This window comes from Ursus maritimus, unplaced genomic scaffold (genome assembly GCF_017311325.1).
Source record: "Ursus maritimus isolate PB19 unplaced genomic scaffold, ASM1731132v1 scaffold_2, whole genome shotgun sequence".
NCBI classification, from domain to species: domain Eukaryota; kingdom Metazoa; phylum Chordata; class Mammalia; order Carnivora; family Ursidae; genus Ursus; species Ursus maritimus.
The window spans coordinates 23579236-23599105 of NW_024424452.1; the positions used below are offsets into that span (position 1 = coordinate 23579236).

The 19870-nt window shown below is 42.3% G+C and overlaps 1 protein-coding gene across 2 annotated transcripts in view; it reads right to left on the reverse strand.

Moving 5' to 3' along the window:
- Window positions 1-2535: 2535 nt before the first annotated feature.
- LOC121103776 (probable pathogenesis-related protein ARB_02861) overlaps window positions 2536-19870 on the reverse strand; it is a 47254-nt gene continuing 29919 nt past the window's right edge. Inside the window, exons 1-3 of one of the 2 annotated variants that reach the window (XM_040635253.1) lie at window positions 5800-6353; window positions 5127-5209; window positions 2536-2707 (exon numbers count right to left, since the gene is read on the reverse strand). In XM_040635253.1, coding sequence (XP_040491187.1) covers window positions 2687-2707; window positions 5127-5209; window positions 5800-6079 — 384 coding nt within the window. In that variant the 5' untranslated portion in view covers window positions 6080-6353 and the 3' untranslated portion in view covers window positions 2536-2686. Of the gene's footprint in view, window positions 2708-5020; window positions 5210-5799; window positions 6354-19870 lie in introns of those variants that run through there. The other variant, XR_005836042.1, reaches the window with a different exon arrangement.

Below are 19870 nucleotides of genomic sequence, written 5' to 3' on the forward strand. Positions count from 1 at the left end.
AACATTACTGGAAAAAATAAACAATGAAAAAGTAATACAAGCATGTTTAAGTGGAGGACACTCTGTGCTTTTACCTTGGGCAGCAGTTCCTGCAGAGCTCGGGAAGTGGACCGCAGCTCATTCTTCTAGAAGGTCCTGAGAATCAGTAGTTCATGTATTCCTGTCCCAACTGAATGCAGCTCCAGTTCCTCTGAATTTGGCTCAGGATTTCTCCCCAGAAACAAGCCTGAATCTGTAACAACCAACCACAGCATCTTTGATGTGGCGTCGCGGGACCCCTCAAGCCACGGATCCCTGAGTAAAACAGGTCTTGTTCAAATACCCTCAGGGAAAATGAGGACTGAACCAGGGGAACAGCCCCCAACATGCAAGCGACTGTGCTGCTCACTTACCAGCATGTCCTGGGAAGCCGCCCAGAGCCGCCCCCTCAGCACTCAGCCAACAAGGCAGCTTCTCTGTCTACCTCAGGAGACAACAAGTTGCTGCAAAGCACCCAGGTGGCAAAACCTCCTGGAAATGAAGTTCTGGCTCTCTGAGTGGCAACGTGGTGGTTCTATGGCCCCACTGGAAGGCTTTCTTGTCTTCAGGTGCCCTGGGTCAGGAAAGCCCATGGTACGCTCTCTGCCAGCCTTTGGTGACAAATAGGTGACAGAGTCAATGCAAACCTAGAGAGAGCTACACATCTGTTATGAATTTACTGCATGTCTCCTTAGATAATATTTTCAATAAAAAGTGCTTTAGACATGACAGATGGATGAAATCATTTCCATCAGTCTGGTAAGGAACCCATTTTACCTTCAAATCCTAATTGCCATCTCTTCACAACCAGAAGAAGGCTTAGTGAAGTATGATGTTTCTGCTTGGATGTAAGACAACGCTGCGGGGTTTGAAACTGTCCACCTTCCGCCCTGCATCAGGATCCACAGTCGACATGAGGATAGCAATCCCTATCCTGCTGCACACTGCTAGCTAGCTACAGAGGGAGAATACGGACCTTATTCTCGAATACTTTGGGTTGAGATCAGCAATGCATCTGTGCCAGTTCCATGCTGCAGGACCTGGGGCCTGGTTTTGGAACATGAGCAAGGCCCCTCTGATACAGGAGGAATGCAGCAGGGACAGGGAGGGAGATGGCTCAAGGTCACCTCCCCACAGTGTAGGCTCTAGAAACTACCTCCCAAAGAGCAGCATGCTCTCTGTCAAGCTATCTCTCTCCCTGACATTTCCTGAGGCTTGGCCCCACAACCCCAAGCAAAAGGAGGGGTGCCCATCTTCCCTCTGTGAAATGGCCTCTACACAGCTCTGCCCAGAGAGGTCGGAGCTTTGGGCTCAGGGAAATCTGATGCCCTGGATTCCCGCCTTCTCCGGTCCCAACGCTCAGAGCACCTACCTAGACCTCCTCCCCCCTGGTCCATGGTCCACCTCCACACACCTAGACCAGCAACTGCTTTTCATCCTTCCAACTCCTCTTTGTCTCTGCTTTTCTCTACCCCCTCTCCCTCTCTTGGTTCCTCTCACTTTCCAGGATTTGCCCAATCCCCCCACCACCCACTCAGTGTCCCTCTCCCTGACAGTCTCTTTCTCTATCTCTCCCCAGGCCCTCAGGCCTTCTGCTCTGTGCAGCCCTGTCCAGGACCACCACAGAGGACCACCTCTCCTGTCTCCCCCTCTCTCCTGCCATCATTCGGCCCTGGCCCTGCGCACAGGGCATGACAATCCCATTTACAAAGGCTGCTCAGGCTGACCTTGGCTGTAGCAGGGCAGTTACCCGCCTCTCCAGGGCAGAATGTGGACAGACAGACCTTGACACCTTGGCCCAGCCATGACCCCAAGGCTGCTGGAGGATGTCTGCTTCCACAACCTGGAGAGAAGGAGGGCTTTGCACGATCCAGGAGCTCTGGTGCAGAATGGACTGGAGTAAAGGACCTAAGAAGCAACAGACACATACACCCAACTCCTCCTGCGTGGTGAGGGAGGAATGGGTCTCCTGTCATTGGCCTCTGCCCTGCCCATCCCTCAACATGGAAACTGGGGGGGATTATGGGGCATCAGGGGTCTTACCAAGAAAACTGCCACCATCAGCGCCCCTCAGAGCCCACCCGCTGTTGCGAGGCAGCTGGTGAGGTGAAACCAGTGCACAAAACCTGGATTAATGCAGGGCCTCCTCACCGGTCTCCCGGGGCCACTACTGACCCTTCATTCATTCCTCACCATCACAACAGACCACTGCCTGGGGACAGACACCTGTCCTGCTGATCACCACACACCCCCAAAACTAGCAGACACCATGTACTCAAGGGTATCTATCACCAGAGTTAATACAACCACCAACAGATCTAAATACAGGGTGTGTCCACCTGCCCAGAAGGACTGCTTGGGCCCCTTGCAGTAAAGATGCCACAAAGGGTAATCTTGCTACTATCCTCCATCACCACCACTGCTGCCAGTTTGTTTCTGTGTGTACAGGATTCACACTGTGCTCTTGGAGGGGAGTGACTGTAGGTCCTCGTGAAGGCAGACGCTGACACACAGACAGAACCGTGAAAGGTTTATTGGGGGGATACGAGGAGAGACAGAGCACAGGGGACAGGATGGGCAGGGAAGGCATTCAGACCATTAGGCTCATCTGACACCTTTACAACATATATACTCTGCACAGCCTGGTTGTTACCGCTCAGGGAGATCTTCAAACTTCAAACTGACTGTCCTGTAAGTCAAACAGATTTTGGATTATTTCAATGGGATCTTATGTTCTGCCATATGCAATTTGCCTCCTATAGTATATCTGAGGCCTTGGATGAACACCTGAGTGTGTGGCTGCCTCTGTGAGTCTATATGTAATAGAAAATAATTGTCTTCACATCTCAGACATCAATGTCTGAATGTACATGTTCTCATAATCTTTTTCTTATTTGTTAGCTAGGTTCTGAATTCAATAAAAAAGGGGGGTCTTTGCCTTCTCCTTGAAATGAGGACTGCCGATCTCTAGGCTGAGGTGTTCAGGTGTCGTGGTAGTTTTGTGGACTTAAATGAACATTTTTTGATGATCATGTGCATGGAGCTGTTTTCATTCAAACAGTGAGAAGGCAGAATGGCCAACAGCCCAGATATTTTGCATATTCTTTCTTTGTTTCTTAGAGGTGGGAAGGGGAAGAGGGAGAAGGAAAGGGAGAATCCCAAGCAAGCTCCACACTCAATGCTGAGTCCCACACGGGTTTGATCACATGACCATGAAATCATGACCTGAGCCAAAAACAATGTTGGATGCTTAACCGCCTGAGCCACCCAGGGGTCCCTGCAGATTCTTTATGTACTTCAACTCCTGTGCCTCTAATGACCTCAGAAACCAATATGCTCCCCATTTCAAAGAAAACAAAGCTGAGGCTCTGAGTAGGCCCCACGGAGAGCTGGCATTCGGGCTGAGACATCAGGAACACAGGCAAATCCGCAGGATACTGTGGCAGAAGTTCTGGGAGATGCAAAGCTACAGGCAGGGAGGGGACTCAGATGCAGAGGGTGGTGACAGGGCTCGAGCTAGGGCGGCTCCTGGTCAACCCCGAATTCCCCACTAAGAGCCTCACTCAGGCTGAAGCCAAGGCAGCAGCTCTCTGATCTCAGTCCTGTCTTCACTTTCTCACACGGGGGCACACAAACTGAGGCAGACAAGAATCCCCAAAGAACCAAGTTAAATTTCCCACATCTCCACGGCATTCTTTCACACAGTTCAGAACCTTCAGAAATTTAGGGAAACAATAACCTTTATAGATTATGAATGAACAGCTTTATGCCAACAATGACATTTTCACGCAAATAACTGCATTATTCACACTGTGTGACAGACACACGCAGCAACTCGGTGTGGACCTCACTCTGCCTTCACACTCACTGCTTAAGCTGCTGGCCTGCCAGGAATGGCCTCCGCTCTACCTGAGAGAGACCATCCACTCCCCTGAGCACCTCCATCCTGCTTCTCATCCACAGTCTCCTGTTTCTGTGTGACCCACGGCTCCCTCTCCTGTCCTTCAGATACATCGCTGGTGCTTCCCTTATAAGGAACACAACGTCTGTGTGGTTTAATGAACGTGTCCCTCCCTTCTCTCAGACACCCTAAATTCCTAACGTTAAGAATAGACCTCATCCCTTCCAGAGCGCAGGATATGGTCTCTGTACAGCGTCCGTGCGCACACCTGCTGTGCTGAGCTCTCGGAGAAGAGAGGCTCTCCTTCACCGCAAAGGGACCTGCCAACCACCTCAGTAGGAGTGAAAGATGAAGTCCATCAAATGGATCTCCTGAGCAACTTGGAGAAAGTGATCACGTCCTCAGCAACATTCACTCCCCCACGACATGAGACGCCTGCACGCAGGACCGCTATTCCTCATGGGGGACGCACCAGCGTCTGTCTCTGACCCACGCCACAGAAAAGACAGAGGACGAGCCCATAGGAAGTGACTGAGCCACATTCCCACAAAACCTCCACACCTGCCTCCAGCATCTGCCACTGTCTCTCATTCTCACCTCCCTGAGCCGACAAGAGGGCTTCCCCCAAGTATCCACAGGTTGCAGAGGATGGGGCAGACCCCAACCCTAATGATGAATCAAGGGACCACAGCCCTGCTTCAGTGGTTTACGTAACTAATGAAATGTCAGCTCAAACTCAACACACTGCACATGAAGTGAGAGGTGTTTCATCCCTCCAGGAACAACAAATGTATTTCTTACTGTCGTGCATGTCCAGAGTCCACATGTCTGCCATTGTGCAACAGAGACACTTCCTTCCCAACAGTGGCACCTGCCCCACTGCTCAGTGTGAGGAAATAGCCAAGCACAATGCATTATGTCCTGAGAAACTTCAGGATATTAAAACATCTCAGGCAGGGTTTCCCTTGCAATGTCAAAACCTCTGCACAAACTCTGCCTTTGTTCCACCGACACATCCCAAAGGTGACGAACTGGAAACACAGAAGCCTGTAGGCTCCTGCATGAAGACTTGGCATTTTAAAAGGTAAACAGCACCACACACAGATCCCAAGATATACCCAACAGACACAAGGCCAGGACACGGTGCTGCCCAGACAGGAACAGGATTCCAGAAATGGTTACAACTGGAAACAGCCACCGTATTTACCTTGTCCTTCTCTGGGTCCTTCTTGGGCACGGTGCCACCTTTGTCCCCTTGAGCGCCACAGGTTTCTGAATTGGACCGAGGCCCTAGAAGAGACAGAGGTGGATTCAGACGGGTGTTGGCCACGCAAGATTCAAGCCAAAGCTCTACACCTGCCCCAGCCTGTTCTACTCTCCCACTCTCAGGTCCCTTCCAGATGCAGAGCGTTTCTCACAGGTCTCCGCTGACCTCTGTGGACAAAGGAGAGACCAGTCCCTCACCCTTGGGGATATGACCACTCCGCACAGTAGAGATGATTTCAGAACTAATCAATAACGCTGGACAACTGGGGCCTCCACACATGCAAGTGATGTAAAGACTGTGCTCCATTAAGCCCAGAGCCCAAAACATCATGTCTGTGCAGGGCACCTGGGCAATGCTTTTATGTCTGTCTATTGCACAATGTCACACTTCTTCTCAATGGCAGACCCCTGCTGCCCAGTTCTGTATGGTGAAACGAGACAGTCCACGAAATGGATGTCCACAGAAAGTTGAGGAATGTTCCTGTGTCCTCACTCAGGTTGATCCTTGCATTGCAAAGCCTCGTGGTACCTCCTCTACATCTTCTCCACCGACACATGTAGTCACACGATGAATACGCGCTACAACTCACATCATGCAATCCAGATCATCTTACCACATGGTGGCGGAACGAGGGGCAGGGGAGGCCCGCATGTCGACCAAGGTGGAGGAGGCTGAGGTGGCCCACAGCCAATGAAGCCTGGTAAAGTTTGGTCCATAGGGCAGGGCATGCAGGTGGGCTGAGGAAACCCTCTCACATCTGGACCCACCTGCAGACAGACAGGAAAATAGTTTGGTGAGACAGACAGAAGTTGTAACACCAAGAGATGAAACCCAAAGAAAGAGCTCTCAGCATCTGCCTCCTTCTCCAATACCACGTTCCAGCAGAGCCGCATCCGTGCTAGAGAACTTGACCCCTCCCCACTGCTGCCAACTATAACAAGGGGGGAGAGGGGAATGGATATTACAGGAATAACCTACTGTCACCAAACATCACTAACCATGTCTGCCAATGGTCACTAGCAAGAAGTAGCATCTTCAAAGATGAAAAAGGAGCATGGCAAACTAGTGAAGGCAGGACACTCCAGACACGGAGGCATCGGGATCCTGGACAACACTTCATCTTTCCTCCTCAACCACACAGAATATTTTGGTTTGTTAACAATAGAGAGAATGTGATGAAACTGCCCTTTCTTCTCAGGAATCCAAGCCACTCGAGGTCAGTCCTTTGCTTGCAAGCCCCTGACTGTCCCCACGCTGCCTCACTTCCTGACAAAGGGGTCTTCTCCTCTCTCAGTTTCTGTCCATGGCCACAAACACACTTGAGGAATTAGGGGCCTGTGATCTGACAGGGGAATTGGAAAAGTGTTTTCCAAAATAAAAGTGTTTCTCTTAAAACACAGTCACTCGGAAATTTCAGCACACTGAGTTCCAGAGTGATTTTGTCCAATGGGGAATTAAGATGGGAAGCATAAATAAGAGAATTCACAAAAATGTATATGCTTTCCAAAATCTTCCTTGTGACTGAGTTCCAGTTTCAAAGCTTTGTGTTCTGAGAATATGCACGGAATAATCTCAGTCTCTTGGTATTGGTTGACACCTGTTTTGTGACCCAGTATATGGTCTATTCTGGAAAAAGTTCCATGTGCATTTGAAAATAATGAGTATTCCTTTGTTCTGGGGTGTAGTGTTCTGTATATATCTATGAGATCCATCTGGTCCAGAATATCGTTCAAAGCTCTTGTTTCTTTGTTGATTTTCTGCTTAGGTGATCTGTCTATTGTTGAGAGCGGAGTGTTGAGTTCCCCTAGTATTAACATATTATTATCTATATGTCTGTTTATTCTGGTTAAGAGTTGCCTTGTGTATCTAGCTGCTCCCCTATTGGGGGCATAGATATTTATAATTGTAATACACACTTGTTGGATACATCCTCAAGAATAATATAGTGTCCTTCTGTATCTCTTACTACCATCTTTAGTTTAAAATCTAATCTGTCTGATATGAGAATTGCTATCCCAGCTTGACCACTCTCTCACACCATACACAAAGATAAACTCCAAATGGATGAAAGGCCTCAATGTGAGACAGGCATCCATCAAAATCATAGAGGAGAACATAGGCTGTAACCTCTTTGACATCAGCCACAGCAACTTCTTTCATGACATATCCCCAAAGGCAAGAGAAACAAAAGAAAAAATGAACTTGTGGGACTACATCAAGATAAAAAGCTTCTGCACAGCCAAGGAAACAGTCAGAAAAACTAAGAGGCAGCCCACAGAATGGGAGAAGATATTTGCAATGATGCTACAGATAAAAGACTGGTATCCAAGATCTACAAAGAACTTCTCAAACTCAATATACTTGAAACAAATAATCAAATCAAAAAATGGGTAGAAGACATGAACAGACACTTTTCCAATGAAGACATACAAATAGCTAACAGACACATAAAAAATGTTCAAAACCATTAGTCATCAGGGAAATTCAAATAAAAACCACACATATTGCATGGTGCACTGGGTATTATATGCAACTAATGAATCATTGAACTTTACATCAAAAACCAGGGATGTACTGTATGGTGACTAACATAATAAAAAATATTATTATAAAAAAAAACAAACCTTGAGATAGCACCTTACGCCAGTTAGAATGGCAAAAATGGACAAGGCAAGAAACAACAAATGTTCGAGAGGATGTGGAGAAAGGGGAACCCTCTTACACTGTTGGTGGGAATGCAAGTTGGTACAGCCACTCTGGAAAACAGTGTGGAGGTCCCTTAAAAAGTTAAAAATAGAGCTACCCTATGATCCAGCAATTGCACTACTGGGTATTTACCCCAAAGATACAGACATAGTGAAGAGAAGGGCCATATGCACCCCAATGTTCATAGCAGCATTGTCCACAATAGCTAAATTGTGGAAGGAGCCAAGATGCCCATCAACAGATGACTGGATTAAGGAGTTGTGGTCCATATATACAATGGAATATTACTCAGCCATCAGAAAGAACGATTACCCAACATTTGCAGCAACATGGACGGGACTGGAGGAGATCATGCTAAGTGAAATAAGTCAAGCAGAGAAAGATAATTATCATATGGTTTCACTCATTTGTGGAATATAGGAAATAGCAGGAAGATCGGTAGGAGAAGGAAGGGAAGAATGAAGAGGGGGTAAACAGAAGGGGGAATGAACCACGAGAGACTATGGACTCTGAGAAACATACTGATGGCTTCAGAGGGGAGGGGGATGGGGGATTGGGATAGGCCAGTGATGGGTATTAAGGAGGGCACATATTGCATGGTGCACTGGATGTTATATGCAAATAATCAATCATGGAACATTACATCAAAAACTAAGGATATACTGTATGGTGACTAACATAATAAAAATTATTATTTTAAAAAAAGAATGCCTTTGATGGGTTCTTTAGCAGACTCAACATATTAGAGGAAAGAATCATTGAGCCTAAAGAATTTCCAGTAGAAACTTCCAAGAAAGAAGCCCAAGAACAAAAACTACAAAGACAGCACAGGAAATCCAAGACCAGTGGGACAATTATAAAACATGTAACGCACACATTATAGGAACACCAGGAGAACGGACAGAGATATTTGCAGTAATAATGACTGAGGATTTTCCTAAATTAATAGTCACCAAGTCACAGATCTAGGAAGCTCAAAACATTGAAAGCAGGATAAATACCAAAACAAACACACAAAAACTAACAAAAAACACCAATGATGCCTAACAGAAAATATTTAGCTACAGGGGTGCCTAGGTGGCTCAGCCATTAAGCGTCTGCCTTTGGCTCAGGTCATGATCCCAGGGCCCTGGGATTGAGCACTGCATAGGGCTTCCTGCTGGGTGGGAAGCCTGCTTCTCCCTCTAACACTCCCCTTGCTTGTGTTCACTCTCTGTCTCTGTCAAATAAATGAATAAAATCTTAAAAAAAAAAAAGGAAAATATTCAGCTTCAGATCTTTAAGAAAGAACTCTGGAAATCTGGAGCAGGGGTTGGGGTGGGGTTTGAAGGAGGTGGAGGGGAGCAGTAACACCCTACCCAAGAGGAATAAGGATAAGAACTACATCACACTTCTTTTCAGAAACCATGCCATCAGGAAGGATGAAGTGTTTACAGCGTTAAAAGAAACATCAAACTAGAAACCTGTGGCCAGTGAAATGATCCTTCAAAACACACTACAGAGTAAGGAAAACTGTCAGGGATAATGATGGTCATTACTGCATTGATAAAAGGGGTCAACTCACCAAAAAGACAAAACAATGTCCAATGTGCATAGATTAACAACAGAGTGTCAAAGTACATGAGGCAGAAACTGAAAGAACTGCTAATGGAAAAATGGAAAAAGATGAATCCATTAATATGCCTGAAAAACTCAAAATCGTCTATTAGTCATTGACAGATCCAGTAGATACAAAAACTCCATGGAAGATCGGTAGGAGAAGAAAGGGATAAAGAAAGGGGGGTAATCAGAAGGGGGAATGAACCATGAAAGACTATGGACTCTGAGAAACAAACTGAGGGCTTCAGAGGGGAGGGGGGTGGGGGAATGGGATAGGCTGGTGATGGGTAGTAAGGAAGGCACGTATTGCATGGTGCACTGGGTGTTATATGCAACTAATGAATCGTGGAACTTTACATCAAAAACCAGGGATGTACTATATGGTGACTAACATAATAAAAAATATTATTAAAAAAATAATAAAAAATAAAATAACAAAAACAAAACTCCATAAGAACACAGGTGAAACGAACAGCATCACCAATCAACTGGATCCATTAACATCTGTAGAATACTTCATCCAACACCGGAAGTATATAGATTCTTCTCAAGCTCCCATGGAACATTCATTGAGAGAGGCCATATTTGGGGCCATAAGATACATCTGAACAACCAAAGGAATAGAAATCACAGGAAGTGTGTTCTCAGACCACAAATGACTCAAAGTAGACATCATGAACAGAAAGATAGCTGGAGAATGACAACAAATAAATGGAGATTAAACAACACACTTCTGAAGAACACACGGGATGGAGGGCAGGTAGGTGGAGTGATGGGTCAAAGAGCTGAAGGGGATTGAGAGTACACTTATTGTGATGAGCACTGAGAAATGTATAGGATTGTTGAATCATGTTGTACACCTGAAACTAATATTACACTGTTCACCAATTATGCTTGAACTTCAAAAAAAATATGGATCACAAGAGGCACTTCAACAGAAATTTAAACTATTTCAGTCTAAGTGATAATTAAAATTGAAAATATTAGAGCAACGTCTGTAGTATTGAATGCATATAAAAGATCCAGTGACTATAAAATTTTCTGCTTATTTATGAATAAAAGTATATAAGGTACTTTAGTATACTTACAGCAAGGACAGTTCTCCAGAGGTAAATGAGAAATGCACAAATTCCCAAGGAGGCAATAATAATGGTAAGCTTCCACAGAATTACAAGAACATCAGGGCCAAGGATGAAATGGTCAAGCAAAATATGGACAAGCTGAAATAACAGTTGAGATAATGAGGAATCTCAAAGATATTTACAATGTATCTGTCACAAATAATCAAGTTTACAGACCCTCAACCAGCCTCCAGGAGATAAGCACACCTCTCAAATACCTCCTCATGGAAGAGGAAGAAGACAGAGGGATTATAAAGAGCAGGTGGAAACTTCTGGGAGTGATGAGTGTGCTTACTATCTTACTGTGGTGATGGTTTCACTGCTGCTTACCTATGACAAATATCAACAAACTCTATTCTTTATTTTTTTAATTAATTTTTTTAATTTTAATTTTTAAAATAATGTTCAGTTAGCCACTATATAGTAACAGGGTGATGGGTATTGAGGAGGGCACATGCTGTGATGCACACTGGGTGTTATACTTAACTAATGAATCTCTGAACACTACATCAAAAACTAATTATGTACTATACAGTGGCTATAGAGTGCCTAACAAACCGTATTCTTTAAAAAGATGTGATCATACAGATATTATATCACACTGAAGCTGTAGGAAAAATCTGATAGGCAAATCTTGAGATTTTATTTTGCCTACAAACACACTGCAAATATTTTTTCTATAGTGAACAGAACTAAAGAATTTATAAGCCAATGTAAAGTAGACAAAATAAGTAAATACAAACTCACAATAGATAAGAAGTCAGTTACTTCTATTGTACATCCAAGAAGAACCTGGATAAACTCCTTTGGAATATTTCCAAAACTACACCCAAAGTTTATGGAAGAATGAGAGAAAGCAAGAAAAAAAATGTAATAGAGATACAAATGAGAATGTTTTATGGACAGATGTTTATAGATAAGGACATAAGGGAGAGAGATAGGAGGCTGCTATTAGAATATTTGGGATTATTATTCCAACAAAAATAAATTATAATTATTGCTTAGAGTCTGAAAACAGTGATGTTTTCTTTCAATGCTCACTTTGCTTCTGAATCACAGTGCAATATGTCAGATTTCTGAAATACACAAAGATTTGCATACTCAGGTGATCCTGAATATTTTGATGATATCTGCAAGATTTTAAGTTACTTGAACACTTATCTCCAAATAGCAAATAAAAGAAATTCATGTTCCTATTTCTTAGTATTGTACCTAAATCAATCAGTAGCAACTATGAAATTTAACTTCTAAAAGAATACAAGATTCCTGGATATGGACACCAAAACAGAGAACATATCTCATTTTACAAAAACTAGAGTTAGAAGTATTTTAGGAGACAAGACAATCACATACAATTCGTACTAATTCACACCAAGCTTGAATTTTGTGCAAACACAACTCTCTAGAAAGTAGCCCCTGAAATCTATAACATTTCCATCTTCAGCCTTCACAGCTGAGGTCAGGAAAATGTGTGCTGGTGGAAACATACACTGTCTTTGAATAGCCACTGTCTGAAAGAGAGCAGTAGCTGTCAGCACTATGGTTGATCACGGGGATCAAATGCACAAAAGACAGAGGCCATCTTGTCATGAATGTAAAACACGCCCAGTCGTGGGCACTCGGTACATCTGGCAGCTGTCTGGATGCTGACCAGCAGCTGACTCTTAACTGGATGACATCCAATGGGGCCAATAACACTAGGTTTTCAGAGACAGTGGCCATGAGCAGGTGGAGGTGGGAAATGCAAGACCAGTTAGTTCATGCAAGAGCCCAGAAATGAGGCAGGGTGAGAAAGCTGAACTGATCTATGAGATGCAGACTGGGTAGAGGGGAATAATTCCAATTGAGACTACCAAGAAATGTCCTCCTTTGAAGACTCAAAAGAAAGAGAATAAAGTCTATTTTGACTGGATGATTCTGCCTCAACACAAGGGTCCTTCCTGATGACTGACACTTTCCAGATCCCTAAGAATCTCGTGCAAGCCGATCAAAAGAAGTCTACTTATGTCTAGAGGTGTTCCCTATCTGTCTCTTTCTTTCCTGGGGGTACAGGTTTTACTTTTTAATGATAGAGTGAAATATTCACACTGGAAACCTGGTATTTCTTTGTATTTGGACAATGCTAAGGATATTCATGACCTTTTTACTTTGGCGAAATCAACACTTTGTACATACTTGGCCAAAGAAAGGACAACAACTCATTCAGTCCCTGATCACATCACACCTTCAGATTTTCCTGTGACAAATGTCCCAGCAGGATGTGGTCACTTAGTGTCTGCTGAGCTTCTCAGGGCTCCCATGGACCTGGTGGGACACAGAGTCCCTGGGGACAGCCTCCAACACCAGAAGGAAAGTGCTGACTCAGAAGTTCTTAAAAGTCCACAAACCAGGAAGCACAGAGCACAAAGGACATTTCACTTTTTAACACTCTAGTCCCAACACCAATGCTTAAAATACCACTGTTCTCAGGGCCACCAAACTCCACAAATATGAACAATGTGCTGTTAGATAAACAAACTACATAAAATGGACCCTAAACTTACAAGGCTTGAAGCAGGAGCTTCGTCCAGGAGCCAGTCTAATATCCATACTTCCTATCTGAGTTCCTGACATTTTTAAAGACAATTTTAATGAGATATAATGTACACATCATACAAGCCCCCTCTTTAAGACAAAGAGCTCAATGGCTTTTCATAATTTCACAAATCCTTCCTTTTTGACACCATTAACATAGTATTTTCATGTTTCCATCCTGCCAAAGCTGCTGTTTTTGGACCAAGCAGCACAGACATGTCCCAGAACTTGGTGTGGATGGCTGTAGCCATCACCCCTTCAGACTGACTGAGACACCTTCCCTGTAGTGCTCGGTCTTCAGGGAGATCTGAAGTTCTTCTGAAGTTCCCATCACGAACCCCATGGAAAAGCTGTTATTTAACCACAATGTGAATGAACACAGTAGGAAGGAAGACACCCCCAGTAGCTTTGGGGCACCCAGGTGGCTTTGTCAGTTAAGTGACGAAGTCTTGGTTTGGATCAAGTCATGAGCTCATGGTCCTGAGACTGAGTCCCTCTCCGGGCTCCAGGCTAACTGCACAGCTAGCTTGGGATTCTCTCTCTCCTTCCCCCTCTGCCCTTCCCCCCACAGCTGTGCCCCCCCCAAGAAATAAATCTTTTAAAAAAAGAGGACCACAGAGTTGAGCTGTGGTTCACATATACAATGGAATATTACTCAGCCATCAGAAAGGATGAATACCACCATTTGCATTGACATGAATGGAACTGGAGGGGATTATGCTAAGTAAAATAAGTCAAGCAGAGAAAGACCATTATCATATGGTTTCACTTATATGTGGAACATAAGGTATAGCAGGGAGGACGTTAGGGGAAGGATGGGAAAAATGAAGGGGGGGAATCAGAGAGGGAGATGAACCATGAGAGACTATGGACTCTGGGAAACAAACTGAGGTTTTTTGGGGGGGAATGGGCTAGCCCAGTGATGGGTAGTAAGGAGCACTGGGTTTTACATGCAAACAATGAATCATGGAACACTACATCAAAAACTAAGGATGTATTGTATGGTGACATAATAATAAAAATAACTAAAATTTAAAAATAAAAAAATAAATTCATATCTTTTAATAGTTACTCTGAATGTATATGGGACAAATGGACACATCAAAGGCACAGGGTATTGGATTGGATGAAAAAGTAAGACCCATCCATATTTTGTCTAAAGAGACTTGTTTTAAATCCAAAGACACCTCCAGATTGAAAGTGAGCAGGTGGGAAACCATTTATCATGGTAATGGATATCAAAAGAAAACTGGGCTTGCAACCCGTATCAGAAAAATTAGGTTTTAAACCAAGGACTGTAATAAGGGATGAGGAAGGATACTATAGCATACTTAAAGCATTTAACAAACAAGAAGATCTAACAATTGTAAATCTTTATGCTGCTAAAATGGGAGCAGCCAATTATATAAGCCAATTAATAAAATTAAGGAAACACATCGATAATAATACAATAATAGTAGGGGACTTCAACACCCCACTCATAGGAATAGACATATCATCTAAGCAGAAGATCAACAAGGAAACAGGGGTTTTGAATGACACAGGGATCCAGATGGACTTCACACATATATTCAGAAAATTCCATCCTAAAGCAACAGGATACACATTTTTCTTGAGCGCACATAGAACATTCTCCAGAATAGATCACATACTGGGTCACAAATCAGGTCTCAACTGGTACCAAAAGACTGGGATTATTCTTTGCATATTTTCAGACCACAATGTTTTGAAATTGGAACTCAAACACCAGAGGAAATTTGGAAGAACTCAAATACATGGAGGCTAAAGAGCATCCTACTAAAGAATGAATGGGTCAACCAGGAAATTAAAGAAGAATTTAAAAAATTCATGGAAACAAATGAAAATGAAAACACAACTGTTCCAAACCTTTGGGATGCAGCAAAGGTGGGCCTAAGAGGGAAGCATATAGCAATACAAGCCATTCCCAATAAACAAGAAAAGTCTCAAATACACAACCTAACCTTACACCTAAAGGAGCTGGAGAAAGAACAGCAAATAAAGACTAAACACAGCAGGTAAAGAGAATTAATAAAGATAAGAGCAGAAAACAAGGAAATAGAAACCAAAAGAATAGAACAGATCAACGAAACTAGGAGCTTGTTCCTTTAAAGAATTAATAAGACCAATAAATCCCTAGCTGGACTTATCAAAAAGAAAAGAGAAAGGACCCAAACAAATACAATCAGGATTGAAAAATGGGAGATCACAATCAACATGGAAAAAATACAAACAATTATAAGAACATATTATGAGCAACTATATGCCAACAAATTAGGCAATCTGGAAAAAACGGATGCATTCCTAGAGATGTCTAAATGACCAAAACTGAAACTGGAAGAAGTAGAAAACCTGAACAGGCCCATAACCAGCAAGGAAATTAAAGCAGTAATCAAAAATCTCCCAACAAACAAGAGTCCAGGACCAGATGACTTTGCAGAGGAATTCTACCAAACATTTAAAGAAGAGTTAATACCTATTATTCTGAAGCTGTTTCAAAAAATAGAAATGGGAGGAAAACTTCCAAACTCTTTCTATGAGGCCAGCATTACCTGCTCTCCAAACCAAACAAAGACCCTACCAAGGAGAATTACAGACCAATAAACCTGATGAACATGGATGCAGAAATTCTCACCAAAATACTAGCAAATAGGATCCAACAGTCCATTAAAAAGATTATTCACCATGACCAAGTGGGATTTATTCCTGGGTTGCAAGGGTGGTTCAACATCTGCAAATCAATGTGATACACAACATAAATAAAAGAAAGGACAAGAACCATATAGTCTTCTCAATAGATGCAGAAAAAGCACTTGACAAAATATAGCATCCTTTCTTGATTAAAACTCTTCATAGTGTAGGGATAGAAGGAACATACCTCAATATCATAAAAGCCATATATGAAAAGCCACAGTGGATATCATTCTCAATGGGGAAAAACTGATAGCTTTTACCCTAAGGACAGGAACATGACAAGGATGTCCACTATCACCACAGCTGTTCAGCACAGTACTAGAAGTCCTAGCCTCTGCAATCAGATAACAAAAAGAAATAAAAGGCATCTGAATCAGCAAAGAAGAAGTCAAGATCTCACTCTCTGCAGATTACATGATACTTTATGTGGAAAACCCAAAAGACTTCACCCCAATATTCTAGAACTCATACAGGAATTCAGCAATGTGGCAGGATATAAAATCAATGCACAGAAATCAGCTGCATTTCTATATAATGAGAGAGAAGAAAGGAGAAATTAAGGAGTCGATCCCATTTACAATTGCACTCAAAACTGTAATATCCCTCGGAATAAACCTACCCAAAGAGGCAAAGTTTCTGTCCTCAGAAAACAATAGAACACTCATTAAAGAAATTGAGGAAGATACAAAGAAATGGAAAAACATTTCATACTCATCGATTGGAAGAACAAATATTGTTAAAATGTTTATGCTCTTGGAGCAATCTATATATTCAATGGAATCCCTATCAAAATACCATTAACTTTTTTCAAAGAGCTGGAACAAATAATCCTAAAATGTGTACAGAACCAGAAAAGACCCTGAAAAGCCAAAGGAATGTTGAAAAAGAAAACCAAAGCTGGTGGCATCACAATTCTGGCCTCAAGCTCTATTACAAAGCTGTAGTCATCAAGACAGTATGGTACTGGCACAAAAACAGACACATAAATCAATGGAACAGAATTGAGAACTTAGAAATGGACCCTCAGCTCTATGGTCAACTAATCTTCGACAAAGCAGGAAAAAATATCCAGTGGAAAAAGAAACAGTCTCTTCAACAAATGGTCTTGGAAAAACTAGACAGCCACATGCAGAATAATAAAAGTGGACCATTCCCTTACACCATATTCAAAACGGATGGAAGACCTCAATGTGACACAGGAATCCATCAAAATCCTAGAGGAGAACACAGGCAGTAACCTCTATGACCTCAGCCGCAACAACTTCTTGCTAGACACGTCTCCAAAGGTAAGGGAAACAAAGGCAAAAATGAACTATTGGGACTTCATCAAGATAAAAAGCGTTTGCACAGCAAAGGAAACAGTCAACAATACTGAACAACCGACAGAATGGGAGAAGATATTTGGAAGTGATTTATCAGATAAAGGGCTGATATTCAAGATCTATAAAGAACTTATCAACTCAACAACCAAAGAACAAATGATCCACTCAAGAAATGGCAGAGGACATGAACAGACATTTCTCCAAAGAAGTCATCCAAATGGCCAACAGATACTTGAAAAAAATGCTCCACATCACTTGGCATCAGGGAAATAAAATTCAAAAGTACAATGAGATATCACCTTACACCAGTCAGAATGGCTAAAATTAACAAGTCGGGAAACAACAGATGTTGGCAAGGATGCGGAGAAAGGGGAAACCTCTTACACTGTTCGTGGGAATGCAAGCTGGTGCAGCCACTCTGGAAAACAGTATGGAGGTTCCTCAAAAATTTGCAAATAGAGCTAAACTATGACCCAGCGATTGCACTACTGGGTATTTACCCCAAAGATGCAAATGTAGTGATCTGAAGGGGCACCTGTAGCGCAATGTTTATAGCAGCAATGTCCATAATAACTAAACTATGGAACGAGCCCAGATATCAACAGATGAATGGATAAAGAAGATGTGGTATATATACCCAATGGAATACTACTCAGGCATCAAAAAATGAAAATGTGCCATTTGCAATGACATGGATGGAACTAGGGGGTGTTACGCTAAGCAAAATAAGTCAATCAGAGAAAGACAACTATTATATGATCTCATTAGTATGTGGAATTTAAGAAACAAAACAGACGATCATAGGGGAAGAAAGGGAAAAATAAAACACGATGAAACCAGAGAGGGAAACAAACCATATGGACTCTTAATCATAGGAAACAAACGGGGAGTTGCTGGAGGGGAGGATGGTGGAGGGATGCGGTAACTGGGTGATGGGCATTAAGGAGGGCATGTGATGTAATGAGCATTGGGTATTATGTAAGACTGATATAACTGACCTCTGTTCTAAAACAGGAAAGCAAGAAAATCTGACAGGCAAATGCAAATTTAAAAAGTTACATAAAATTCTAAGGAGAAAATAGTAGTAACATCTAATTGTTGGATCATGATAACATATAAGCCTATAATGGGGATTATGACTGCAAAGAATTCCAATATATTTTTATTGTTCTAGAAAACAATCGTCTACTTTTTGAAATTAAATAGATTACAGTAAAATTTCAAAATAAATCACCAAAAAATCAGAAATAGAGAATATACATTCCAAGTTATTGTAAGGGGGAAATTTAGTGAATAAATTTATCATTTTAAAATAACAATAGGGGCGCCTGGGTGGCACAGCGGTTGAGCGTCTGCCTTCGGCTCAGGGCGTGATCCTGGCGTTATGGGATCGAGCCCCACATCAGGCTCCTCTGCTATGAGCCTGCTTCTTCCTCTCCCACTCCCACTGCTTGTGTTCCCTCTCTCGCTGGCTGTCTCTATCTCTGTTGAATAAATAAATTTAAAAAAAAATTAAAAAAAATAAAATAACAATAAAGGGGTGCCTGGGTGGTGCAGTTGTTTAAGCGTCTGCCTTTGCCTCAGGGTGTGATCCCAGCATCACATCAGGCTTCTGGGATCCAGCCCCACATCAGGCTTCTCCACTAGGAGCCTGCTACTTCCTCTCCCACTCCCCCTGTTTATGTTCCCTCTCTCGCTGGCTGTCTCTCTCTGTCAAATAAATAAATAAAATCTTTTTAAAAAATAAAATAACAATAAAAAATAAAATATCAGAATATATGTTTTATAGAAATATTTTACATTTCTAAAGAACAGATGCACAAATTGTAAAAAGCATTGGAAAATTGAAAACACCATCTAATTTTAAGAGGCATTAATTATTGACACTAGATGAAAAAAATGTAATAAAAAAGTTATATGCCAACTCACGCTTATGATCACGAATACAAAGCATTTATACAATGCATTGGAAAACTTAATCAGGGGTGCCTGAGTGGCTCAGTCAGTTAAGCATCTGCCTTCGGCTCAGGTCATGATCCTAGGGGTCTTGGGATCGAGTCCCCACATCGGTCTCTCTGCTCCGAGAGGAGCATGCTTCTCCCTCTCTCTGTTGCTCCCCCTGCTTGTGCTCTCTCACTCTCTCTCAAATAAATAAAACTTTTTAAAAATCAGCTTAAAAAAAAAGAAAAACATATTCGGACCAGGTTTTAAAATCTAAGAGATTATAGCTAATTTAGTTTTATCCCTTATATGCTAGTTTGGACTAAGATTAGAAAAGCTATTAATGTTATCTTTCTGTAAAGTGATTAAAGAGAAACTGTGATCAAGTAAATAAAGATAATGTATCCCATGGAAACTTTTTTTCTTTAACCAACAGTCACAAACAAGAAAATTCATACCAGGTTTGTTTATAATAGGAAGAAACTCATAACAGCCAAAATGTGCCCCAAACAGAAGAATAGCCAAAAAAATTATCTATTCATCAGAATTACAAAAATATCAATGAATGAGCCACAGTCAATCAAATCAAATGGAATAATCTCAGAAATACGTGTAGCCTGACACTAACATTGTAATGAATGAATGAATGAGCAAGCAAGCATTTGGTATGGTGCCAATTACATAAAAATCAAAAGTATATAAAACTAAA